The sequence below is a fragment of the Alligator mississippiensis genome, chromosome 9 (genome assembly GCF_030867095.1).
Source record: "Alligator mississippiensis isolate rAllMis1 chromosome 9, rAllMis1, whole genome shotgun sequence".
Lineage (NCBI taxonomy): Eukaryota > Metazoa > Chordata > Crocodylia > Alligatoridae > Alligator > Alligator mississippiensis.
In genome coordinates, this window is record NC_081832.1 from 4,113,658 (window position 1) to 4,139,929 (window position 26,272).

Consider the following 26,272-nt stretch of genomic DNA (forward strand, 5'->3'; position numbering starts at 1 on the left):
CTGTAATGAAGTCCAGTTCAAGGCGTGTAAAGATGGCAGCTTCTTTTAAAATGAATGCAGCCCCTTCAGGAGATGGACACCACACTCATCGGTTTCTCTTTGCTTTATTGTAATGCTCTTTTAATAGATGACACTGCAGTTCAAGTCCAGTACCACTCTACAGAACAAGGAATACTGTTCACCGAAACTGCTACTCCTGTGAACTTCACATAAAACACATTAGGAAAATTAAAGATACAGTACCCCTCATTTACCAAATTCCTGCTGGCATGAAAACAATAAGCAGCTCTACAAATTGTCTCTCTAAAACATTTCAGTCCAAAACTGAAGCATGAGAGTCTGCCTCTCGACTTTTACTCAAACCCTCTTTGAAAAGAAAAAAAAAAAAGGATGTTAAAATTGGATGATGAAAAGGCAAAAGGGATTTTGTAATATTTCTACTGACTGTTAAATTAAATCTCAAAAAGGGACACTGCATCTTTAAGTAATTTCCTGCATGAGACAACAAAGGAGGTTTCACCTACACTTGTTAAATTATTGCACAGATTTTTACACCGATAAATACATCATCAACCTGTGGAATGTTACAATGTTCAGAGTGGGGAAAAAAAAAAAGCAGCAGCAATATCCTTGAGATTTCTAGAACGAGGGAAGAGTTGGCCAAGCATTTCTTGAAATTCAAAATAACTCAGGACTGATTTAAGAGAAAGCGAAACATTTTAAAAACCTAACCCCTTGGGAAGAGGAAGTCCAGTTTCTGGTTTGGGAGCACTCAAGAACTAACATGGTTTGCTCTTTTGCAAATGGCACTTAGCTTGAACGTCCTAAATCTTCTCTCCGATCACAAGGCTACTTCTAGCAATTCAGCCTGCCAACGAGGAAGCCATCAGTTTCAATGAAATGGAGACCAAAACACAGGGAAGGTTAAGCTGGATAATACAATATCAAATAGAAGACATCTCTGATTTCTACCTCCTTTGTCCCCTCCTTCTCCAATGTCTTTACAGTGGCTTTTCTGCCCCCCACAGCGTTAGTGAAAGAAAACGTGCAGAAGTGAGAGCCCTAGAAACCAAAGTTTTGTTTAACCGCAGTACAGGCACAGCATGCACCGATGCTACAGGTTTGCCCACCCTGCCAGTGCATCCCAAATACAATACTGGGGCACATCTACGAATGAGAAAGCTCAGCTCCCGGGGCCTGGGACAAGAACGGTTAAGGGTGACAACTGAGAGGGCTCATTACTACTTCCACGCCTACCCTGACCTTCCCATTTAATTTACTCTGAAAACTGATCGGTGCTCTCGGTGACGGTGCTCTTAGCCAACTCCTATCCAAGAAACTAGAACCCAAGAAAACAAAAAGATCAAAGAAGAAAATGTCCTGTTTCCCCCATCCCTCACCTTCATGCTAGACTCTGGGTACAGATGGGCCAAAATAAAATCATTTTTATTTGAGCAGTTCTAGAAAAATGGAACTGCATTTACACCTGGACCTAGCAGAAGGCCTAGTTTTACTTTTGCATCTGTATCTCCCAGTACAGTGCTGCTTTTTACCATCCTCAAGCCATGGTCCTAGGATACTTTTATGCCTCCACAACAGCATAAGGTTTCTTTACAGGTGGAAAAAAAAATGTTCCTTCATTTTTTCCTGTACTGAAAGAACATCATTTTCACAAAGGTCTACCCAATCAGGCATGTGTGGTTTCTAATTTAAAGTGCAGCCTGAAAAACTAGGCTGTGCCAAACAGTTGCAAGTGTGATATAAACAGCCCCTTATTTAGGCAAAGGATGAAATGTTGGCATATGAGGATGCATGCGCATGTGGTAAATTATTACGGATCAGACAGAATGAAATAAAAGCCCATCTTATTAGGGGGGAAGAAAGGAGGGGGAAAAAAACCCTTATTTGGGGAGGTTGACAAAAGAGACATAACAATCCAAATGCACGTGGGAAGCTAAATCAGCTTCTCATCACTTTAGACAGACAGTTTCAGCAGTCAGGCAACCCAGCTGAACAGATGCATTTTGCTTGTCACTACTACTGCAATACTTCACAAAGATTAAATGGTAGTCAAGGACTGGGCAATACCACTTCACATGAATTACATGGCATGGCCTTCAAAGAACATGCATTACAGGTTCAAACTGGGCAGCAGACAAGTGACAAGAGCAGCAGGTCATAGGAGAGTATGCATTAAAAATACAAAAACCGTTACGAGTTTAACATGCAATCAAGCCAAGACAACAGTATCTCTGGAACAGGACAAATTCGAATAAAAGGTCACCTTTTTATAAAGAGTCAGGCTGTGAGTGTTCTTGACAATGGTTCTGCAAGAGGCATCAGAGGCCTTAGATTTCCCCCATTTAAAGGGTCACTGTGCCAATGATAGTTCCTCAGTGGGACTCATGGGGCCTTACACTAATCTGGCACAAGCACCCTCTGGATAATGACCTTCACTGCATAAAGTTCTCCGAGAGGACACGTCTCTCCGCATATCACTGAAAGGGCACTACAGATGAGAAAAAGCCAATGAGGTAAAGGTCAGGACAGCAGTTTAAAAGTGGGGGCCAGAAAAAAGCTGAAAGACTATACAGCTAAGAAAGCCTGCAAGACCTACACTTCCCCAGAGTGTAAATACAGACGTTGCTACCTAGACTACAAACCAAGAAGCCGGTAATACTTTTTGGATAAATCATGATTCGGGAGAGGGGGTGGAGGGCAGAGAGGCCTGCTAAAGACACCTCATTTATAGCCCACATCCACTTGAACCTTCTCCATGGTGAAAACTGAAACGCAGCAATATTTGAGAGCAAAAAACTCATCATACCATGAGTGTCATCTGTCGTACAGTCAATATAAAGATTTTCTTGGACACACTCTCAAGGGTTCACAGTTGTTCAGATCAAGAAGTTCATGCTATCATTTGAAGGAGACTTTACCAATTGGCACCATGATGTGAAGTTTTCAAGTGGCTTCAAAATATTTAGTCACATTTGTATAACATTACAGAACAGTAACAATAAAAAAGTAGAGCTATCGGCAATATGGAAACACTCAACATAAGGCACCTTTGCTGTTAAGGGAAATAAGATCTGAATTCTTCTATTTCCGTTTTCCCTATGCAAAAGTTTATGTTTATAGATCATGCAAAGCAGCTAAAAAAGGTTGAAGTTGACACCTGACCACCATTCATATCCTGCTCCATTTTGTAATGCTGACATAAGTAGGGCTCCAACAGCCTCTTCGAAATAGTATCTCTTAAAAGAAACAAACAGAAATAGAAAGAAAAAAAAAAGAAAGGTACTAGGAAATGGTAGGGCAAAGTGACAGAACAATTATACATTTCTCTAAGTTTAACAAACTGAACCAAAATTTCACTGCTAAATCCACTGTGAAAGTGGGTTGTCTCCAGCTTTATAGTTACATTGGGTTCTCACATCTTCCACCCATTTTGTGCTACTGTTCCAGGATGTCTCATTTCCCTGCTACACTGGCAGTCCAGTGCCATGCAGAAGGGAAAAATGTTTCATTTTAACAAATATGGCAGGTGAAATTAAGAGGCTGGAAGGAAGAAAGCTAGAGAGGCATAGGAAGGCCCTTTCATCATAGTTAAATTACAAGGAACATACGCCACAACCGTGCATTACACACCTGCATGCATTCTGCACTGTGTAAATGCCTAAGCGCAAGGGCAAGAGTGTAAGTAGTGCCACTTTGAATACCCCTATATAGTCGGGCTGACAAAATGGTGGGTTACATACAAATAATTATCTAGCCCTAGATTTTTCTCATCTATGAATTCTCTCTAAAGAAAAAAAGTTTTAAAAAGTTCTCAAACCGTGTAAAGTTTAAAAACACGTTCAATAAAAAGTGTTTTAATGGCCATTTTGAATTGCCAGATTGAATGCAGTCCCAGCAATCCAGAAAGGCATTTCAACTGGTACTTATGCAACTGCAGTTCACTTTTACGAATGTTGGACATCTGTTGAAGATAGCTCCTCTCCTTTCCCTGTCTCCTCCACCCCAGGCGCTCTCTGAAGTTACGAAGGCTGGATGGGCAACCCTATGAAACTACACATGCAAATACCGTGCCAAGAAAACGTGCTTGCACTGATTTGTTCCTCTGATTTTAATTTAAGGAGGTTGGCATACCCAGCTCCAACAACACTAGTGTGAAGAGAACAGATCTACTGACATCCTTGACAATGGGAGAGCCATATCTTCATATGGACACGAGAATCAGACACTATTTTTTTCTAAACTGGAATAGAAGAAAGGAGAATGACAGGGAAGCACAAGGGAACAGGTCAATAGAGAAAACCATGTTAATCCAGTTATGTGTGTGTGGTTTGTTTTTTTTTCCTCCCATCAACCAGCACAGCCTCCCTCCTTAGCCATGTGGCATAAGGCTAGAGTCCTACCAGTTCTGGTTATCCCACCCATCCTCGGTGCCTGAGGACACCTTTTTTGTTTTCTTCGGGGGTTTTTTGGACTTGCTCTCCCCTCCTGCAGTTTCCCAGTTGGTCTCCCAGTTCTCCCAGCTGTCGCTGTTACTGTTCTTGTTGTTGGAAACTGTCCCCGAACCCCAGACATCCCAGCTATCAGAGCTCTTCTTCTCGGTGGAATTGTCCACGTATGTCCAGCTGTCACTGCTTGGAGATTTATGAGCCTTGGGTGGATCTGAGTTGCCAAACGTTTCCCAGAAGCTTTGATCTACACTATTGTTCTGGTAGCCCTCTCCTCCACTGTTCTGGTAACTGTCTCCCTCAGCTGGTCTTTTAAGGGAGAAAGGGAAAAAAAAAAAAAGAGGAAAAAAAAAATTAGATGTGGTTCCATTCATTTCAAATGACTCGACTGATTTCTCTGCTTAAGAGTAAACTATCCAACTCCAGCTCCAACTACGCGACCGTGTTAAATGAGGTGCTTCTGCTGAAAAAAGTGGTCCTCTTGGATTTACTTTTAGGGCTCTGACATTAGCCAGTATGAACAGAGAAAACAATGATGCTGCTGCCCTTTGCTCAAACCAATTTGAAGATGAAAATGAGAAGCAAGGCAGAAGAGCTGGAAGTATTTTTTCTGAAGTCAGATTTAAGCTGTAATTCATAGTCTTAAAAATATTAAATACAATGCATTCGGTACAAATTAAAAAATAATTAGTCATAAGCTATTGTAGTCTTTGTAGAACACCCTGAGGTGATGAACAGTTACATTATGAAAGAAAAACTGCATCACGAAAGGTGTGAACAGATTGGAAAGAGACCACCAGACAGCACCAAAATAATAATAATAATAATAATAATAATAATAATAATAGTAATGGCCTGGGAAACATATTTTATAAGGAAAGGCTGAAAGTATTAAGTCTGAGGAAGAGAAGACTGAGTGGGGATTTGATAACAGTCTTCAAATATGGGAAGGGAGATTATAAAGAGGAAGAAAGTTCTCTCTGTGGCTGTAGGAGACAGGACATGGGGCAATGGCCTCAAACTGCAGCAGAAGAAATTTAAGTTAGGGATTATGAAAAATGTTCTGATGTTTTTTAAAAAGAGATTGAGAAGGCAAAGGCCATACCTTTCAGGATGATCATCTGGTTTGCCAGAAAAGAAAGTGGTGACATCTCGCCATCCTTTACTACCAGCTCCCTGAACCTAGAAAGGAAGCAGTGGTTACTTCACACTCGGTGCTTTGCCTCGTTCGTTTGGACTAAGATGATACTTTTGTTATAAGAAAGATTTCTACCAAAATCCACAATGCATAGCAAAATGTTCTCCTCATTCATATGAAGATAATGCATTGAAAGTGGCCTCACACGATTCCAGTCACCTACTTTGGAGTCCAACAATAGTTTTAACTGACAATTTAAACTGGATTTATTTTTAGTGATAAGCACATCTTGTGCTTAAACCATTGCATTTTCAGGGCTTGCTGCAAAGATAATGCCCATACTACTTAGCCCTGGGCCCCAACTTCATAGGACCAAGTTTGTGCCTAAACTGTCTGGCCAGAAAAAGAAAATGCTCGGTGTTGGTCACTAGCAGGGCAGCTAGCTACATATTACGGAGTCTATTTAAGGCAAAGACCAAAGTTGACAGCTTCACAGAAACTTGGTCAAATGCGTTGAAAATGGTATAATAAAAGGAAAAGAAACTGCCCATGGCAGTTTATTCAAAGGGATTTAACTCAAAATCCTTAAGTTACGAAGCCCCATTCAAAACTATTCAATCCAACTGGAGCTTAATATTGTTCAAGAATGCATCTGGTCCATATGAAGTAACATCTAAATCAAGAGTAGCGACAGGACCTGGTTTTGGTCGCTGCTACATCATTGTCTGCGGTGCAGCTCTTCACACCAGGGCGCAGATTCCAACTGCAGCTATACTGATACAAATCCAGAGTAACTCCTAATGCAGCAAAACCATGTAACCAAGCACATGTGATGCATGGTCCAACTTTGTTCACAGATTACTAATGTAAATATTAACTGGTTTCTTAAAGTCTTTTCAATTTACAGCTCCCGTGGACAGGCCAAAAGTTGATTTTCGTGAACACTGCCGTTGAAGGAATCGTCTTCTGTTGTGCTGAGATCAGGATCGCAAGCCATGAAATGGCAAGAAGAATGGGAACTATTCTCAGATTCGTATAGACTTGTAGAGTCTCAAGGGGGCAAAGTTGTTAGGACTTAAGCAAAACAGATAAGGGACAAATTCGCTTTTTAGCTAAAAAAAAACAAAAAACTTAGGCCTTCCCTTCCTTTGAAGCAGGAAAAGCTCCTGGCAGTAAGCTGTCATGGGAAATGGCTTCCAAAGCTGATTTCAGCTGCTCATGGCAGAAGAAACATCACTATCAAAAGGGCTGTTCAAATTATTGAATTAGTTATAACATTCTGCAAGTCTCTTGTAACCAGCAGCTGTAGGAGCACTTACCCCATAACCAAGCAATGGCAGCAAAATAGGAAGAGATGAGGGGGAAAAAGGACACACATTAATAACATGAATTGCAGATACTTCATGTAAGCTGTCTCCATATTCTTTTGGCCCACATTTACTGCCAGAATTTTGTTTGCCAATTATGAGCCTGCGTCACACACTCAGTGTAATGATTATGAGGATGCTGCTGAGCTCTAATTAATGTCCCTGCAGCTATGCACACTCACCTCTGCATCAAGTGGTCGCGCTAAAAATGGCATGAGCATCTTTTATCCAGATTATCTGTATTCATACAAGCAAAACAAACAGAGGGAAGGAGTAAAATATCTGCTCCTTCTCTCTATGACCTGGGCTTGAGGAAGAATATGGAGGCTGGCTTAATATTTGGCCTCCTAACGGTCAGGCAGGCCTCCTCGTACCTTGGTAGCCAACTGAGATACCCCTACGGTGACATCCTCAAAAAGTTTTCCCTCTTTCACCTAGATGAATCAAAGTGCCTGCAGTTAGTTGTGACACAAAATGACATCAACAGCTGAAAAACAGGACAATTTGTGATAAGAGCTGAGAGACACAAGGTAAAAACCAAGCCACAGTATATTTGACTTGCTAGACAACGTTAAGAAAACAAAATATGAAGGCTACTCTTGAGTACGGGCAGTCCTCTGAAGCTAGACGAACTTTCCACTGACTTTTGAAAAGGCACTATTATAGGGACCCTGATCATTAAAACCCCAAATCCCAATCAAACTTACTACATCACTATTTACAAAGAACGTATTTTATTAAAATAAAATAAAACACGACTCTGGGGAGACTGAAATGAAGGCAATTATAAGACAAGGTTGAAAACAGGCATCTTTTCACTATGGCACAAGCCTCCTGGAAACTTTGATGGGACTGTGAAGCCTTTTGCCTTTTGATCATTTGAAGCACACTGGAATGCATGCTTTTCACCAGCTGAGACCCTGCAACCAGCTAAAAACAACAACAAAAAAAGCCTACAAGTAACTTGCCAGTTGCATAGGAGCCAGACCACTGCTAGCTGCTGTCAATTAGGTACTCGCAAAGCTAGGAATCAGAGAAAAGAATTCTACCCAGGGCAGTTTTGCACCATTTACCCTACTTGGTGAGCAACACTGCTCAGCGGAGTAACCCTCCAAAACATGGAGGATATGAAGTTACAGGAAGATGCAGAGCTACGGGCAAAGCACCCTAAGATAAAACAGTACATTGGCTGCATTGTACAACTAGGATAACTGTATCTGTAAAGAATCTACCATGTCTGGCAAAACGAAAATTGTGATTAGAAGATAAATTTCTCTCAACAGAGATTCTATTCTCAAAAAAAAAAAGATCCAGGATAACAGAGTGGAAAACTCATTAAAATGCTCTTCTGTGATTCAAGACACTTCACTAAAGGCAAGTCAACTGGATGAACGTGAGATAAAAGAGTAATGACTCTCTTGGGTGACACTACACTTTTCATTAGATATGAACCCACATCCTACAGAGCTAATGATATACTCCACCTCCTCCCCTCCCCCCCCCCCGCCTCCAGAAATAAAAAGTACTATTTCTTTCTTTTTTACCAAAATAAGTATGTTTAGGAAAGGATTTATAGGTAATTAGGTCTCTTTCTGAAAGTTATGATCTAAATTATTAATGTTTTGGAACTGCTTTAAAATATTTAAGAGTACAGAATAAATGCATGTCAAAAGGGGGGGGAAAAAAAGTTTTAAACAAAATGTAAAGAAGGAACAAGGAAGACGACAACATTTGACACACCATAAACTATGACTTAAACAGGAAAAAAAGAACCTGCCACCACCATTTGCTCCAAGTGGCTGCTTATTTTATTTGCCAGTTACTGCTCAGGATTCACCTGGATTCATTCATATCACTTTGTCTAAAATGCAAATAGCTAGACATGGGAGAAGACAGGCTCCCACCACCCCACACGCACCTCTTGCTTTTGATCATTTAAGTTGATATTCTGACTTCCTAGAAACAGCGTAGCATAAATTCAATAGTGACACCAACTGGTAATGTTTTCCAAATAAAAATGTCTCAATAGGCTAGTGACACAGTATCTAAAAAATTAATACCATCTTGTAATTTTTAGTTTGGTTTCTATTAACAGCCATCTTCAATCAGCCTGAAAGTGTATCATCGCTGATTTACACTGATTCTTATGTAAATGTAGGTGCTCTGGTAGGGTTCGAAGGTGCTTATTTGAATGGAGAAAAAGCTGGCAGTAAAAAAGGTGATCACTAAGAAAGAGAGCTCTCACAATGGTAGTATTACTTAATTAAAACACTGGCTATCATTAACCTTTCCAGACCGTTAAGGAACACCACAGGGCTCTCCATACATGGAAGGAAGATGGCAAGAACAGGACATCTCATAAGGGGGGAAAAGAATAAAAGCAACAGCAAATGGGTATTTCCCTGAATTGCTTACACAGATTCATAGCTGTTAGGGGCTGGAAGGGACCTTACAAGATCATTGGGTTCGGCCCCCCTGCAATGAACTATTTGCATTGATTTTTTTCTTGTGCAGGGGCAAAAATGAGAACATTTCTTTGGTAACATTATTAATACCAAAGTATTTGAAGTTTTCCCTTTGTTGCTATGTCAGTGTATCAATAATAAATGATGGGCTGACAACCTCTCCACGTGGCAGGAGGAAACAGAATCACTTCCTAGGTCACGTAATCACACTGCATAATTGACTAGTTTCCAAAGTTACCTTTTCTTGTGCAGGTTTGAGAACATTTTCATTTAATGTCTGCCCTAACTCTGACGCCTATTTAAAAGCAAAACAAAAAAACAAAGTCAGTTATATTTTCTTTCATAAAATACAGCCAACATTCTCCAAGAAACTAGCCTGCAAAAATCTCAAGAACAAGAACAGAAAAGCCTTAAGCTTTGCCTCAGACAAGCAACAGAGTGAGCTGAAAGCACACAAAATGCAATGCTACAAAAAATGTTATAGGAAATAAAAACAACCCCCCCCCAAAAAATAAATAAACCCCAGATATGCAAGGCTGTAAGACTGTAAAAGCTCCCAGAGCTCAAGAAAGATCTGTCTTTGATCGAGCGACAGAAGCAAGCACCAACAGCCCAGAGGGTAGCCCCATTGCCAAGTCCTGAGCCTTCACGCGTAGTGGGAGAAAAACGGTACTCGACTCTTATGTTCCTGCTAATGGTAGGCCTTTTCAGCAGGAAAGGATGGTCATGCTTTCACAAGGAAATAGTCCTTCCTGTGACACAGGTAACATCAACTGTTAATAATCTTAATAACCAATTCCACTTCCAACCAACATACTGGAGTCAAACCTATGTCAGAGGATGATTATACTTATGTCTGGCTTCAGGTGTTTGCTAAGGCATGCAAGCATTCCAGGAAAATAATAAAGTTAAATCTAGGGCAGAAGCATAAGGTTGCTATGTTTTAGAGAGGATGTTTAAACCAATGTAAATCCAGGGATTCAGAGCAAGGAAGTCGTAACATGAGTCTGGCATAATAATATTAAAAGGACAGCACGGCTTGAAACTATAAACTCATACCTTTCCTCACTCTGAAATACTGTTTTTTTCCCCGCCCCAACAACATTAGTTTTCCCTTTTGGGTGACATCTTCTATATTGATGATTCGTTTCTGAAGTCTTACTTGTGTCCTAGGCTGCCACCACTTCTCCTCTTTATAAACAATTTTTTGGGGGAAAAAATTCAATGCAAAAAAATCCCTAAAAAATTGAATGGGCTTTTCAAAGGGGCAGGTGGGAGCTTATTAACCTGGACCTTGTCTTTGCTTACTTCAATGTCTTGTCATAGAAAGAGATAACTAGCCAGGATTAGCAACTAAAGGATGTCAAACAATGCTTGAAACACTGCACGTATCAGCAAGGAAGTCTTACCTAACTTCTGTAGGCAGAACTGCACAATTTAGCTGATGGATACTGAAAAGGGAGAATGGGTGGGGATTTGTCATCTTTTGAAACACCGAGTAGGAGACAGGATACCAAACTTTATAATCACGCTTTAAAAGCAGTGCAATTCAACACAGCACACCCTAGGTTCCTACTAATGAGGCCTTCCATGGGGCATTTCTTACTGCGTTCGGTCTTCAAATGACACTCCAGCCTAATTCTGCGTATATATCATTCCTGAATAAAACATGCAAATGGAGCCCTTGACAACCAGCGCTTACAGGGAGCATGGCCTGGAGTACAGGTTTTCTAATGCATCCAGGGCTGCATACTCATCCTTTTCTTAATTAACCCAATTTATTTTTAAAAGACATTGCAGTAAAATGCACATCACTTTTAGGGGTTTTTTTTCTTTTTTTTAGAAAAAGAAGACTTGATTTAAACAAAATGAAAATAAAAAAAGACAGCTCAAGAGCAAATGCACATATTCAGCACAAACAGTGACAAAGCGCCCATGCACGACAATATATGTGAGGGCTTTACCGGCTCTGGCTGCTGCTTGTAGCCCCAAAACTTTACCCAGACAGCACAAGAGAAAGAGAGCAAGGAAAGTAGAAGAAGCAGCTTTTAGCAAAAAATCAGAAGCATTTTTCAGGCAAGTTAAGTAGCATGATCCTTAACCAACTCCAGCCTCTACTGACAAGCCAAAAACCAAGTCGAAATTTGTTTGGCCAATGGACACTAAATGATCACAAAACGCATCACATCCAAGCAAAGTCAAGCAGGTGGCAAATTTGTATTGCAAAGTAAAAGATCCAGTTTTTAATTCGTGAGTTGAGCTACCGATAAGTGGCTCAGACACTGGAGTACAATGCTTATAAAGGAACTTGTCAGTAGATCTGATTAACGTCTACATTTTCATGGGATATTTAAAAATAGCACGCTAGTACTAATAGCCTTATGTAAAAAAAGAAAAAAATTCTGAAGGGAAAATCAATTTCTGCTGGATGGTTTGGTAGAGGGAGACCAGTATTACATTAAAATTCCTGCATTCAAGCCAAGCAAGCATCTTCAACCTGGGTATTAGTTAACAGCCTTGAAGTCCTGCCAAGTGACATTTTTCTTAATCCTTCAATACATGTATAACTTCTGTAATGTGCAACAGTGACAACCTAGTGTCTGCAACTCCCTTTTGAACACCAAACTGCCTCCTGGTGTCCCTAGCCCTAATATGAACTGGAGGATTCTGTGCATTTTAGGCTAATGTCCTACATGCAACCACAGTTCAAAAGCAAGTCTCTCCTGTATCATACATTAAAATATACATCACCTCTCTGTCATACTAAATGTAACATTCAGGCTTTGGAAGATAGACTCAGCTTCCTTTCAGAGATTTTTATTCTCTCTCTTGGATTTTTCAACTCTTCTAAAGCAAACAGCTCATGCTTTTGTCAGGGCTGCGTGCCACTCTGATCTGACCAACTCTGCCTTAATCTTTGAATTAAACAAGAACATCTGTATATTTGGAATTGCTAACCTGCTTATGTGCAAGCAGATAATTCAACAATTAAATTCAAACAGTTTACCTTTTCCGGTTCATTCAATGGAATAAGCATGTGCATTCTATTAAAATGTCTACTTCGAGAAGCATGCTACTTCAGAGAAATCCCATTGTTTTTATGAAACTTAAATGTCACAGGCACATTTTATGGAGGAAAGCCACTAATTCATGTAGCTGTTTAACTTCAGTGGCAGTTGAGTATATCTGTTGTTTATATGCATGGATTTATATGCACCATGGATCATTTGCCTTCAGTGTGAAAATAGGAGAGCATCATCACCACCCCTGTAGAAGCTGAACCTAGTATCTAGGTGTTTCTTCCCCAACTCCAGGCAAGATCCTGGAATGATTATTCAGATAAAAAAAAGGTTGCACTGAGGATACACACTGCAGTTTCATAGGGACCAGATCCAAGACATCTTGTACTAAAATTCATGGAGATTACAAATAAAGCCCATTAACTGTAATCACAACACAGAGCTAAATATTACAATCACCTTTTGACTTGCTTGAGATCCAAATCTGGTTGCCTGTAAAATGGAAGCAAACATATCAATCATTTAAAATTAGTCCTAATCAACAGGCATATTAAGACATGCTGGGTAAAATCCTGACCCCACTTGAAATCAATGGGAATTTTCCTATTGACTTCATTACGGCCAGCATTTCACACCTTGTCTCCCAGAACATTATCTCCACATTTTTAAGGACAAACCACTTTGTCCATTCTTCAATTGTAAATGAGACTGAAAAAGCCTCGCTCTGACAGTGGTTGCCATTCAATGACCACATAACAATTTTGAAAAGTTGAGGCACTCAGCTGTAAAGTGGGAATATAGAAATCCCAGGGTTCATGAAGTACCAAATAAAGGATAAGCATTTAGACCCTTCTTTAATGCCTCCTGTAGTAGGCAAGGGAAGATGAGGCTACAATGTCTGAAAGGTGGACTTGAAATACAGAAGGACAAGGACTCTACCCTTTAATTCAGGCAGCTGCGTACAAGGTCAACAAGAAGCAGAGTGCCAGAGTTAATCCTTAGCATTAGTGAGAATTACTTGGGCATGTCAAGGAGGGGAAGAGATTCCCCAGGATAGAGCAAATGTCTTATGATATTTTTAGCTCCAAACCACCTGTCTGTCAGTCCACAAATTACAAGAACATTTCACTTTTTCTTCATTAGTAATGGTGAAATATGAAAAAAACCCTAAAAATATCCACTGGTTCTTCCCCATGATCTTGAAGGAAAACTATTACAAGCCCTCCCTACCTGCTGCAAAAGAAAGAACAACACAGAAGAAGGGGGAGGCAGAGGAAAGAGGGGATGAGGGGAGAAGAGAGGTTGGGAATGGAGACTATCTTCCTTTAATTATATAAATCCATAAGAGGCCTAATCAAATTAACAGAACCCCTTTTACCCTGCAAAAATCAGACAGAAGTAACTGCTTGTATGTACTTACACCCTCTTTAGCTGCTGTGGCAATCTTGCTTGCTCCAGTTGTAAAGCTACTCCATCCCTTAAAAAAAAAAAGAACAAGTTTTGTTCTACTATTGCTTAGTTAAATTAATGCAATATATTAAATAGTATATCTTGTCCTGTAGCTATGGGAAATGCCTACTGATTGAGACAGGTTTGTAGCAAAGTCCTACTGAACAATAAAAATACTGCGATGATGAATTTCCCTTGTTTTCTTTTGGATTTCTGCACAAATCACAATTATGACTACTGCAGGCTGAACAGCCCTGAGCTGCATGAGTTATTCTAATGAAAAACAGAGTTTTATGAAGTTCTCGCTGTGGAAACAAAATATATTTTCACAATAATAGCAAGAGGCTGCAAAATGGTAGTAGAGCCCAAATAAATACAGGTATCTTCCAGGCTACTTTCTGTGTATTATGAGTGGAAAAAAAAAAAAGGCAGAGTGTACTCTGACATAAGCCTGGAAAAAGCTAAAGCCAAGAGCTATACATCCAAACAAAAAAGGACTGATATGCTCGTAAGAGGCAAATACAAATAAGTTATTGATTTTATCTGCCTGTTTATGAGAAAGCCTGAAATAACTTTTTTTTCCCTTTGTAGCCCCAGAAATACAAGCCTTTGTTTGTTGCCTTTTTTCTTAGAGGTTTTCTTGGAGGATCCAGAAACTCAATTATGCACTCTATCAGACCTTAATTAAAGTAATAGGGTACTGAATCTGCAAAAAAACATTTTTCTTTCCAATTTTGTGTCACATCTAATAAGGAGCTAAGCAAAAAGGAGGAGGAGAGGATACATTATAAACACTCTTCCTCTCAATTGTTCAGCTTTCAGTTCCCATTAGTTACCCAGTCATCCAGAGTCTTCCAAGAAAAACAAGGCAGGCAAGACCTGAATTTCTAATGTAAAAACCCCCAGAAAAAATGTCTTTAACATTCTTCTGGGCCTTCTTTATAAACATTATAAAGAAACAAGGGGCTTTGCCAGTTTCTTTTCCTTTGCAGGTCACCTTCACATAAAATTGTCAAGTTATGCAGCAGCAGCACCATTTAACCACTTTAATGCCAAATTCAAAGTATGTTAACAAAATGCACTGCTACCATCCTCCCATATAGTTTCATAGTTGTTAGGGGCTGGAAGGGACCTTACCATCAGGTCCAGCCCCCCTCCACTTGGGCAGAAAAGACTGCTGGGATGGTATTTTTAGAGCACTGATGTTCCAGGGACATAATGGCTTGAATATATCCTTGAGTGAAGGCTGCTTATATAAAAAAAATAAATAAATAAAAAATAAAAAAGATCAGAATGTCTTGCTTGCTACCCTGTCCACTTAATTGTGCTAGTTTGCTTATGGAGATGAAGAGACTTTTCTTTAAAGAAGTCTTGTTAAAACTATACTCTTTAACTGACCCACACCACTGAAGCCTCCTAATTAGCAGTCTTGGCTTGTCTTTATTTCTTGCAGGTAAACGTAATGACATAGATGGCACTGACATGACAATGGAAAGGTGATAGTTTCTGGAGAGTGTGATGTTAAATATAGGCTCAAATTGAAAATTCTGGCTTTCTTATGGAACAGGCTGAATGGCTTATCATCAATTCGACAGCAAATGGTCCTCTTGATGTGCAATGACAGGGAAAAAGCCTCCTGTGTATATTCGTTTTTAACACCCGCTAAAAGGAAAGCTCTCTTCCCCAACAAGGTGATAATTTATGAAGGTAATAAGCTTTACTTCTATTAAAAACCATTTAACCTGCAGAGATTCCGTGTGGTCACAAGAGGGCATTTTACCACTAGCTTCAACGAGATCACATAATCAGTAATGGCTGTCAGCAAAGAACCTCAAAGTGAATATATAATGACATCCATTAGTACCGTCTCCTTCCTTTCAACTAACATTGCAAGTGCGACAGTCAGATCTGAGTAGATTACTTTGAGGTGAGTCTTATGTGGCAGTAGCAGAAATAAGCAATATTCCCCACATGCTAATTATAGTGGGAAGTGTGCAATGCGCAGATGCAAGTTTTCCCCTTCATTATTTATATTCCCATAATCTGGAGACAGACAGACAGAAGAATATGCTGTTACAAGTCACAGTGACTGCAAAGAAAGCATCTCCTTACCGAGTACAGCGAGGACATGGCATTATTTAGGAAGTCATCATCCTTTTTTGGAGGGGTGACCGTGTTCCCAAAACCCACGTAGCGATTCTCTTGGCCTCTACCACATGAAGGAAGAAAAAAAAAGCAGATCAGATTTGTAAATAGTGTGAGTGTCCATTCATTAAAATGTATTAAACATACAAAATATAAGATATAAAGAGGCTTTTGTTTCTTTTGTTTGTTTTTAACCATTTTCATACACCTATAAGAACTGGGCTAGAGCAGACGCCTTGGCCGTGTGGGCTCTAACGCACTTTAATCTGAACATGTAGCACCACCACTACACAATTATGTGACGTTACTGAAAGTCCGCCACAGCAAAGAGCCTCCTTGAAAGCTATATTGCCTTAATAAATCTTCACCAGAGGTATAATAGGTCAGCTGGATCACAAATCTTAAGAAACTCGTAACAGAGCTAGCGGTACATAAAATCTGAAGAACCCAACTCTAGCCTTATAAAACATCCACGTTCCATATAACATGCTCATATTCTAGCCCACTGCGAACTCCACAGCTTTATAGATCAAGAAGCTACTATGGCAAAAAGGGAATAATCCCCCCTTTAAGCCCACTGTCTATATTTAACTCTCAAGCCTCAGTGCACAAACATGTCCTTGATAGCCATTAAAAAGGCCATTTCCATCCTCTTTCTAATCCCCTCTAAAGAAAAGTGTTAATATGTGATCTCTAGTAAGAAGGCGACCAACTCTGATATGACAAAATGGATTAACTGTAATAATGCTCTAGCTTAGTTTATACACAAAGGACAGGATATAAAAGGGGTTATATAAAAGTATCTGGTTTAAAATATATTACTTGAGAGTCAAATGACTTTACCCTTGATAGGAGCCAACATCATCATTCAACCAATCTTCAAAGGCTTTGTCAGAAGAGGCGGTTGCATTCTGAGACTGGCCAGCAGAACTGCAAAAACAGAATTTAAAAACTGAAATGGAATGAACCATGAGCCACTACCTCAACTGGCACAGTGCTGTAGTTTGCCAAATTATATACCCATAGGGGTGGCAATATCAGATGCAGAAATCTTCACGGCACCAGTTCTTTTGGCCCTCAGAACAATCACAACAGTCCCCAAACACTGGCCTTTCAGGTGCTTCTTGCTACACTGCATCAAGTGCTTACTTGATGGTATCCATGAAGGACTGCCAGTCATATTCTACTTGGTCTCCTTTTCTCTAGCTGCTCATAGAGACATCCAGGCTCTTTATGGCTAGTAACCATCAGGCAATCTGCAGAAGTAGGTGTCAGCTGCCTCTACTATAGTCTCAAGAATCCAGTGAAAACCAGGGACCTATCTATCATCACAAGAAACCCAATAGGGCAGCACATCCAAGGAGCATATGCATGCAATCTGTTTTTTCTAAGTGACTTTGCTGACCTTTTCTGGCTGTTTAAATTAACAAGGTATTATGGTGAAAGAATTCATAACCCAGGTGGCTATCTTCTCTAAAAGGAAAATATGGTTTAAGAAGAGTCACTGCTAAGTTTCCAAATGTTCTGTATGATCTTAATAACATTGCTGGTACAGGTACCTTCCTACTGAAATCCAGGCCCCCCACTACTAGGCTAGAATGCACTGAGAAGACGTGAGAATAAGAAGGAAGTGAGAGTGACTGATTACAGCAATGCAAGTCTCGCTAACTTAAATTTCTTAAATTAGCAGCAGTGCTGCTGGTAAAATCAAAGACTTGACAGCAGAAAACAGGGGAGATTCAACTGCCATCGCTTCAGGCTGCTGCCATCATAACTGCATTAGCTAACCAGAAAAACATACCGATGACTTGAAGTCAGAGACATCTTGGGTTGAGGAGGAGCCCAGTTTTGAGCAGAAGAAGTTTCAAGAGACCAGTCTTTGCCCTCAGCTAAAGTAGCCACCTACAGGGAGCAGAAAAAATAATAAGGACAGGTAAGGTGCTAATTTTCAAATAAGCTTCAAATGTTCAACCCAGTGCAGCTTCAAATGCATTTGGAGACAAGGACTTTTATTTTACTTTTGGAACTGGCAGGCCTACAGGAATGATACTTCCATCACAGGAATGGATTTTACTACTTTTTATGCTTTTGTGACAGATGACTGTACCATTTTGTAGACAGCAAAGAAATCTGCTAACAATTTGGCTCTTCTGCAGAAAATAATACTTCCAAGGTAACATGTGGAGCCTCAGCTGGTATATCACTGCATAGCTCCAGTGATATCAGCTGAACTACAACAAATTACACCAGCAATAATCTGGCCCAATTTGGCCAAACAAAACAAAGACTTCAAAAAAAATCTAAATGAAAAGCCATTTGAAGATTCAGGTATAGGAAGTCTGAGCCTAGACTCTCTCAGGAATTGCAGCAGGCTTTCAAAGAGAAGTCCGAAAGTTATTTGCAATTATTTTGGACTGTTCCAAGATCCACAAATAGGAAGGGTTAGGAATGCACAAGTTGTGCATCTAGATTTACCTTATCTCTAAAAAGAGCTGCAGCTTTGCTGTTGTATTTCTCTTGCATCGACCAGCAGGGATCATAATCATCTTGAGACTCCAGGAACTCTCGAAACTTGCTATTGCCACCAACCTTCATCTTTTCCAGCTCAATATCCTTCCATTTGTCCATGGTGACTGAGCGCACAAAACTGGAGACCAGAATAAGAAATGCCTCACATTTTATAAACTTCAGCCATAGGATTAGAACATAAAATGACACAATCAGAATACCTTATTGGTAGCTACGCCAAAAGTTAAGCCTTTAGAAAAGCCACGCACAGCAGATGCACTTCAGCAATATAGCATATCAATATATCAATTCTCCAAACTGCTTTACTGTAGTGATCTTCCTTCATGCAGCATAGGAAGGAGTCAAACAACCCACACGTACCCATTATAGGTCATACATAAAAGGGCACAGACTGTCTAAAAACCTGAAACGATAGGTTGGCTTGTCAAGCCAGCGTTAGGAAGGGCCTGTGCCATCACTTGACAGTGTTTCCCAAATTTTCCCCAAGCTGTGAAAAGACTAGACTTTCCTACACTTCTTTTTGTTCATAATGCTGCTTAGATAATTCTTAACACCTCTAACTCTCATTCCCATCAGTCCCATTTAGGGGGAACCAGTACCTGTTTTAAGCAGTCTACATTGTAAAATCTCAAGTGACCTCATTTTATGGCATTTATGACTGGGTTAGTTTCCCCTCAGCTTTACTTTGGGCCATAAATTCTTGTTGCTGCTCATTAATCCACAAGGAAAAACTAGACAGTCCTATTGTGAATGTGTTAAAGCTCAATCAAAGAGTATATGAGATCACATGCTCGTCGAGGTCCAAGAAAATCCACCCCACCTCATTTCCTTCTATTTTTTCTCTTTCTCCTTACCCTCCCTCCTACCTCCCTTTCTTTTAGTATTCCATGCTGAGCTTGGAAAAGTTCCTTCATGTTATTCATTAGCGAAATCTTTACTCCCCACTCAATTTTAAATCATCCTTTAAAAACTACTCTTGCAGGTCGTCTTTCTTGTTGGTGGTCTTACTGCTGAACTCTTCATTTCCCTTTCCTACCTGAACAATTAACCCAGTTTTCCCTTTCTGTATAAATCCTAAACCTCCAGGGCAGGTTCTGCATCTTATTCTAGGACTCCTGAGCTTACTGCATGTTAGAAGAATGCAAAGCATTTCCTGCATAAGGCAAAACTTCCAATAAACTTTAGAAGAGGTCCAATAATATATTGTGTATGCTTATAACACTACATAAATGCATTGGATGTAGTATGACTTCCAATTTTTTCCCCTCTCTCCAGAAAAGAAAAACACAAACCCACAAGTGCTCTATTCTGTGTCTGTACCAAAGACTGACCTGAGATGAACTCCCAAGCCTCTGTGTTTTCCTGAGCACTCCAGACAGATCCATATCCCGTAGGTCACGCTCACCCATTGGGGGTTAAATGCACCACACTCAAAACAGACCTGAAAAAGGAAGCCGACTATACTTAATTCTGTCATTGTTCCCTTTGAATAAGCTTTCAGATTACAGCTAAAAAACCCACCCAGTTTACCCAGAGCAAAAAAAAAAAATCAGAGTTAAGAGCTCTCAGTGTTTCAAGACAACTGAATATATTTTAGCTCCCTTAAATATCCACATAGAAAACACCTACAGGGTTTGTATTTGACAGGAAGAACAATTTTTGTTAACTTCCCCAACTCAGACTAAAACAATGTAAAGCTAAACTGTGGTTTCATTTGCTATACTGTGAAAGACATCTTCATTATAAATGAAGGGCATGGGAAAAAAATTAATGAACAACACACACAAAAAGATGACCATGCAGGTTTAACTAAACTAAGTTTAGTTTTATTGCATCTCCATGATCTGTCTTAAGGGTTTGGAGCACTTCTGAAGTCTTGCAAGTTGACTGTCCGATAACCAACCACAAACATACTTGTAGCGAGTATAGTTTTATTGCCAATGTACATAGGAAGTTTTTCAGAGACACCCAGAGCAATGCCATAGTTTCATAGTTGTTAGGGGCTGGAAGGGACCTTACAGATCATCGGGTCCAGCCCCACTGCACTTGGGCAGGAAAGACAGCTGGGATCTGATGACCCCAGCAAGATGGGTGCCAAAATGCAAAAAGTTCCCTGGTTCTATCTTCAAAAAATAAATAAATAAATAAATAGAACCAAATTAATGATGCAAAGAAGTTTCCAATAAGACCAAAATGCTAAACAATGGCCCTTCTGGAAATCTCGCTCAATTCAAAGCCATACAGCAGAACTTCAGATTCTACAAACAAGAATTTTTGGACATAATTAAAAATCAGGTCACACTGGTGTGAATCATGAGAAAGTTTTGAATCATAGATTCCCTTTGCTGACCACAACCTCACAGACTGGGGACCCTACATACTGACAAGATAAGTCTTATTTAAAGCAAAACCCCAAATACTTTAAGCATGCCAAAAATACCACAAAAAATTCTCTGTGTGTGTTAGGCTAAGTAATCATCACTCATGTTTTACTGTATAACCAGAACCTCTCAAAGGACTTATGCCCAATGCACAATCATTTATCAATCTTGTATTATAATATGATTTAATGAAACACTTAAATAGATGCCCAAGTTTGTCGTTTAATCTTTGCAAGCTATACTAGCACCATGAACACAATAGCTCTACCAGCTGAAATCAGCTCGCCGGAGTACACCGAGACAGCAATTGCTGTATAATTAACTACTTCCAGCAAAATACAAAGAATGTCTTACATTATTTTCATCCTGTGCCCTGACTTCCTTCAAAACTTTCCTTGTTCTTGGACTTGCCATGATTCTACAAGAAGGGAGAAAGAACAGCGTTAATACGTTTTAAATCAAATTATTGTTCAAATGCTGATAGCATGCTCAGTGGTGCACAAGATACAGATTGTAACACTGCAATAAGGAACTTGAAGTCTGAAGCTCAAAAGTCAGAGTTAATTGTGGGGGGGAGATGGGAAGGGGCAAGTCACTCAACAATCTGAAGAACAGGCTATTGTTTTTCATTACAAAAAATACCCACGATTAACATTACATGAAATGGAAAAAAGAGAGTGTTTTCCTTACTTTGTGCATTTAATGTAGTCCCACTTCATACACTAGACATGCAGTCACTAAGCCACAGCTTGCAGGGGATCTACAGGCATGCTCTTCCAGAGTTTTGTATTAACAGGTATACTTACAATAAAACTACACACATCACCCAAGATGGGTCCAAAGCACTGTTGATGGTGATAGATGTACCCTCAAACCAATCTACACCCATCACTGGGAAGGGCCTTAATCAACATCCAGGGTACAGCAAAATTGAATGCAACTGCCCAAATGGTACCAAGGAAAGAAGCCAAGAAGCAGAACCACTGATAAAAGTTCAATTAAGAAGTACTGGGAGGACAATTTCAAGGGTCTCTTATATGGAACTTGATTTTTTTTAAACATAAATGCTGCCTTTTAAAACCTCAGTTTCCCTTTAAAATTAAATTTGAAGAAAAGTGCAATGGTCAGAATATATAATGTGAAACATACTTCAATCTCAGCATTAGGCAGGACTGGACTGTTCAGCTGGCAATTTGCAAGAGTCAGGAAAAATTGCTCCATGCACTTTCTGCTAACTTACATTTTTATATCAAGATATACATCTGGAAAGAAATTCTGTATGCAGTCCATACAGTTTTAATCACGTCTCAGCCGCTTGCTCACTGTGTACCTTTGACACAGTGCAGACAGCTGTTATACCTATGCATTGAGAAAGCAGCCACTCTTAACTCTTCCCAACTCCCTTGCGAGTCGAGGTTTGTACAGCACTTTTAAGATGCAAGTGATTATAGAAGTGCTAAGCACCATGCCCTCTACCCTCCTTTGAAAAGCACGCACGCAGACATTCTCACTTGGAGAAAGTCCAACCAATTTCTAGCCTGTAAACTGTTTTTCCTTAATAAAAATTCCTTTAAGGTTTTAATTTATATCATCACTACCACACATATTTATTGGAGCACCTTCCCTATGAATTACAAACAATGACATGCAGCACTACAGCAAAACAGTGCAAGGCCAAAGGCTGATGTCTGGCCATCAGCTATGTCAACATAATTCAGGAAGAAGTACAAAACTGCTGCTACACATTATTACTGTTGAAAGCAGAAGTTATTTATTTCCCTGCAGAACTGCCTGCTTTTCATCCTCAATCAGAACTACCCACTATTTTTAATTCACCATTTGCAAAATGCTGTTTGTCCTCCAAACTGTACTGAATGAATCTCCTGTTTTTAAAAAACTTTCACTTGTCATCTACCATGTGTTAATATTATGATTGATATATCGAAATATCTATGAAATAAAAAAGTAAAATCGGCTGTTCTGCTCTGGGCTAAAGGGCAGCCCCCTAAGGACAGACTTTCTCATATAAAACTGTAGGCCCTACTAGATTACCTTGTAATTAATGCTCGATGAAGCAAAAGATTTCAGGCGTCCTGTCTCAAATTTAAAATGTATTGGATTTTTGAGCTATTAATCAGGTTAAAAGCAGGTTTTAAATCTTTTAAGAAATGAAAAGTTATAACTAATCCACTGTCTGATTAACTTCTAACTTCGCTGTTTCTCCAACGAGGGCCTTGTTTCTCTTACATAACTTGCTGTATCCATGTGGGCAGATGTAGATTTTATATGTAATCTGCTACACACAAAATCTACATCGATGACTAGATCATGCTCAAAGACAAAAAGCTTGCATGAATCAAAAGGCAAAAGTGGGCAAGGGCAAAGTTCAACCCCCAAGCTAGGTGACTAGCTTTAACCATGGCAGACTGGCAGGCCAGTTTCTATAGTCAACAGCACCAGAAAGTGATAGGATTTTGCCCTCCCAGCATTAATGCCCATGCCCAGAAAACACACAAGAGTCAAGGGTACTTTGTAATGCCTTTTACTGGGCCAACAGTATATTTGGGGGTGATACTGAACAAGCTTTTGGGCATAACATAACCTTCATTAGGTAGCTTTATGCCCAAAAGTTTGCCCAATCTCTCACCTAGCTATACCATTGGTGCAATAAAAGATATCACAAAGACCCCCTGCATCTCAAAAATTATGGAAGCCAGTAGTTTTGAGGCTGCTACTTGAAGCCTTAAAAAATAAGAGAAGACAGCAGCCCCAAAACTGACTAGCTCCAACCATTTTCAAGGTTTTTAAGTGCAGCCCCTTCTCAGCTTCTTCAGCTATAGGAAGTACAAATAGTTATAGTTAACATGCAGGTACCCTCAGTGCAAAGAAATTACAAAGTAAGCGGTGGATGCAACAAGGCAATGCATTTAACCAATGTTCGTTATAACGCAAGCAAAAGGAAACAAACTGGGATGGTCTCTGTGCAAATTATGTGGGATGTATGCAAGTGGAATATGCCATAACTGCTAGTGCAGGCTTTCATCCAAAAGATGGACAGAAAAGTGGACTCCACTCTTAAGGGCTGCTTGGCAAGAGATCACAGCTTCCCAGGTACCCAGTGGAATGCAATGGGGATGTCTCAATATTTTCTCAGAGGCCAGTGAAGAATAACTAGGAGCCCGGGGGTTAGCTTGCTCATATGTGATGCTGGAAACCCAGTGCAGAATAACTAGGAGCCCGGGGGTTAAGCTTGCTCATATGTGATGCTGGAAACCTGCGTTCAAGTGAGGGAGAACAGAGAATTGAGCCTGCTTTTCCCACAGCAGAAACATGTCCTAATTACTGGGTTATTCTGGGTGGGTCTCCCCAGCCAATCCCCGCAAAATCCATTCTAGACTTGAGAAACTGTCCCCCAAAATGGTTTGACATGCAATCAAGTTGCAGTTTCAACAACCAAAACTTTCATAACAGTTTCGGACCATCTCTAATCAGAACCAACGTCCTACTACGGAAGGGTCTTGTCCTCTGACCAGGTTGAACTGGGAATGAGGAGCCAACTTCAGATCCGTGCCAGCAGCCCGAAATAAATCCCCTTAGCACACCCCTGCACTGGTTAAGGCAAGAGAAAGTCCATTCCCCTGCTCTACACACTTCACGTCATTGGTCTTCTCCCACTCAGCGCTAGGACTCGGCAGCTGTGCTTCCAGGGACGCTTGAAGCAGGAGGGAAATGAGAAAAGAAAGTTGGGCTCTGAAGCTGCCCTCTGTTCCCCACGGCACTGTATTTAGCTGGTGATACAGAGGAGTCTTACACAGAAAAACCTTCTAAGTCCTATTCAGACAATGCGGACGAAGGATGTCACCAAGAAACGCACTGGGGCACTTATGACTCTGATGAAAACAGCAAATATAAGGTGCTGTAAAAGTCACAAGCTGCACTGCAGGTAGGCAAGTATATATGGTTTACAGGGAACTACCTAGGGCTGAAGTCAGGCAGAACGAGGTTTACAACTCAGAAAACCCTGGCCCTTGGCTCACACCGTCATGACCAAGTCATTTTTTCCAACTCTGTCTGTTCTCCACACAATTACTATTCAGTCACTGCAATAAAACTAGTCGGCTCCACTACACGTTTCCTTCACAAGCTATTTCCTTTTTGAACAGTCAGAAATAGGATGAGAAGTGGAGGCCAGCCCTTTTCATCGGTGTACCACAAATTGGGCCCCACGCCGATCCTTTCCTTCTGCCCAATCTGCTGCCGTTCCCCACGCCGTCCCCAATCTGCCACGTTACTCGTGCCGTGGGTTGGCCACGCCCTGCTCTAAGATACAGGTGGAGAAAAGGCAAAACTTCTAATAAAAGATATCAAATTCACCCAAGGAACCTTGTCTGCCTATATCCTTAGACCAACACGGCTACAACCTACACCCCTGCAAACTTCTACCACGGTCACATGAACAGTTTCCAATGTTATACCGAGATCCGTCACCTTCAGGAAAGCAGATGTGCAACTGGCAAAAAGAGTCTAGTTGTGGTGAGAGTTGGCTCCTTGCACTTTCATCAGAGCGGCTACAGGATTACGGGTAAACCTCCAAAACCGCTCGGTCAAAACACTCCAGCTGCTGTTCGGCAGCAAAACCGACGTTCAGCCGATCAATTCCTTGAGTATCACGAAGGTTTTTTGAACCCGAAAGCTTGCTTAATAACTATTCTCCAGCCATTTGGGTTGGTCTGATAAAAGATATCAAATTCACCCAAGGAACCTTGTCTGCCTTGAGTATCGCACGCACTTTTCTGCGCCAAACAGGCACGGCCAAACCAGGGAGTCAACGCGTTTCCTGAGACGGTATCGTTCCACCAACCGCAAGGCCAGCAGCCTTGAAGACCGCGTGTCTATTGCTTTACTCACGTACCTTTGTCCAAAAGCAAAAAAAAAACACTGCAAAAGAGGTACAATTATCTTTTAAGGAGGGTGACAGTAGGACGATGAACCTGCGATGTGGCAGCAAGCTCCTGGTCCTGTATCTGCCACCACTGACAGCACCCAGAGCAAGACCAGGACTAGCACCAGGTCAACCACCAGGCCCAGGCCCGGGCCCACCACCAGGACCAGGACCAGGTCAACCACCAGGCCCGGGCCCAGCCCCACCATCAAGACCAGGACCAAGGCCAAGATCGGGCCCAGCCCCTCACCTGTACCTGTACCTGTGCGGGGCGGAGGGGCGGCCCGACCCGACCCGCGAAGCACCTCGTCCGGCCGCCCGGCTCCGGCCCGGCCGCCGGCTGCTGCGCGCGCATGCGCCGCCGCCACGT

General features: G+C 40.8%; 1 protein-coding gene across 5 annotated transcripts; it reads right to left on the reverse strand.

Moving 5' to 3' along the window:
• Window positions 1–88: 88 nt before the first annotated feature.
• On the reverse strand, window positions 89–26,272 carry ARFGAP1 (ADP ribosylation factor GTPase activating protein 1). Of its 5 annotated transcripts, none has more exons than XM_059713197.1 (13): window positions 26,165–26,272; window positions 21,315–21,378; window positions 19,911–20,020; window positions 18,526–18,697; window positions 17,852–17,952; window positions 16,894–16,980; window positions 16,018–16,114; window positions 13,877–13,933; window positions 12,916–12,948; window positions 9,675–9,731; window positions 7,346–7,405; window positions 5,572–5,648; window positions 89–4,775 (listed from the first exon to the last, which is right to left on the reverse strand). In XM_059713197.1, the coding sequence occupies exons 2-13, from the start codon at window positions 21,372–21,374 to the stop codon at window positions 4,418–4,420; spliced, it is 1,269 nt and encodes a 422-aa protein (XP_059569180.1). In that variant the 5' UTR covers window positions 21,375–21,378; window positions 26,165–26,272; the 3' UTR covers window positions 89–4,417. The 5 variants fall into 5 exon arrangements, with proteins under 5 accessions (XP_059569180.1, XP_059569181.1, XP_059569182.1 ...); XM_059713198.1 differs by having other exon boundaries at window positions 26,153–26,261; XM_059713199.1 differs by lacking the exon at window positions 9,675–9,731.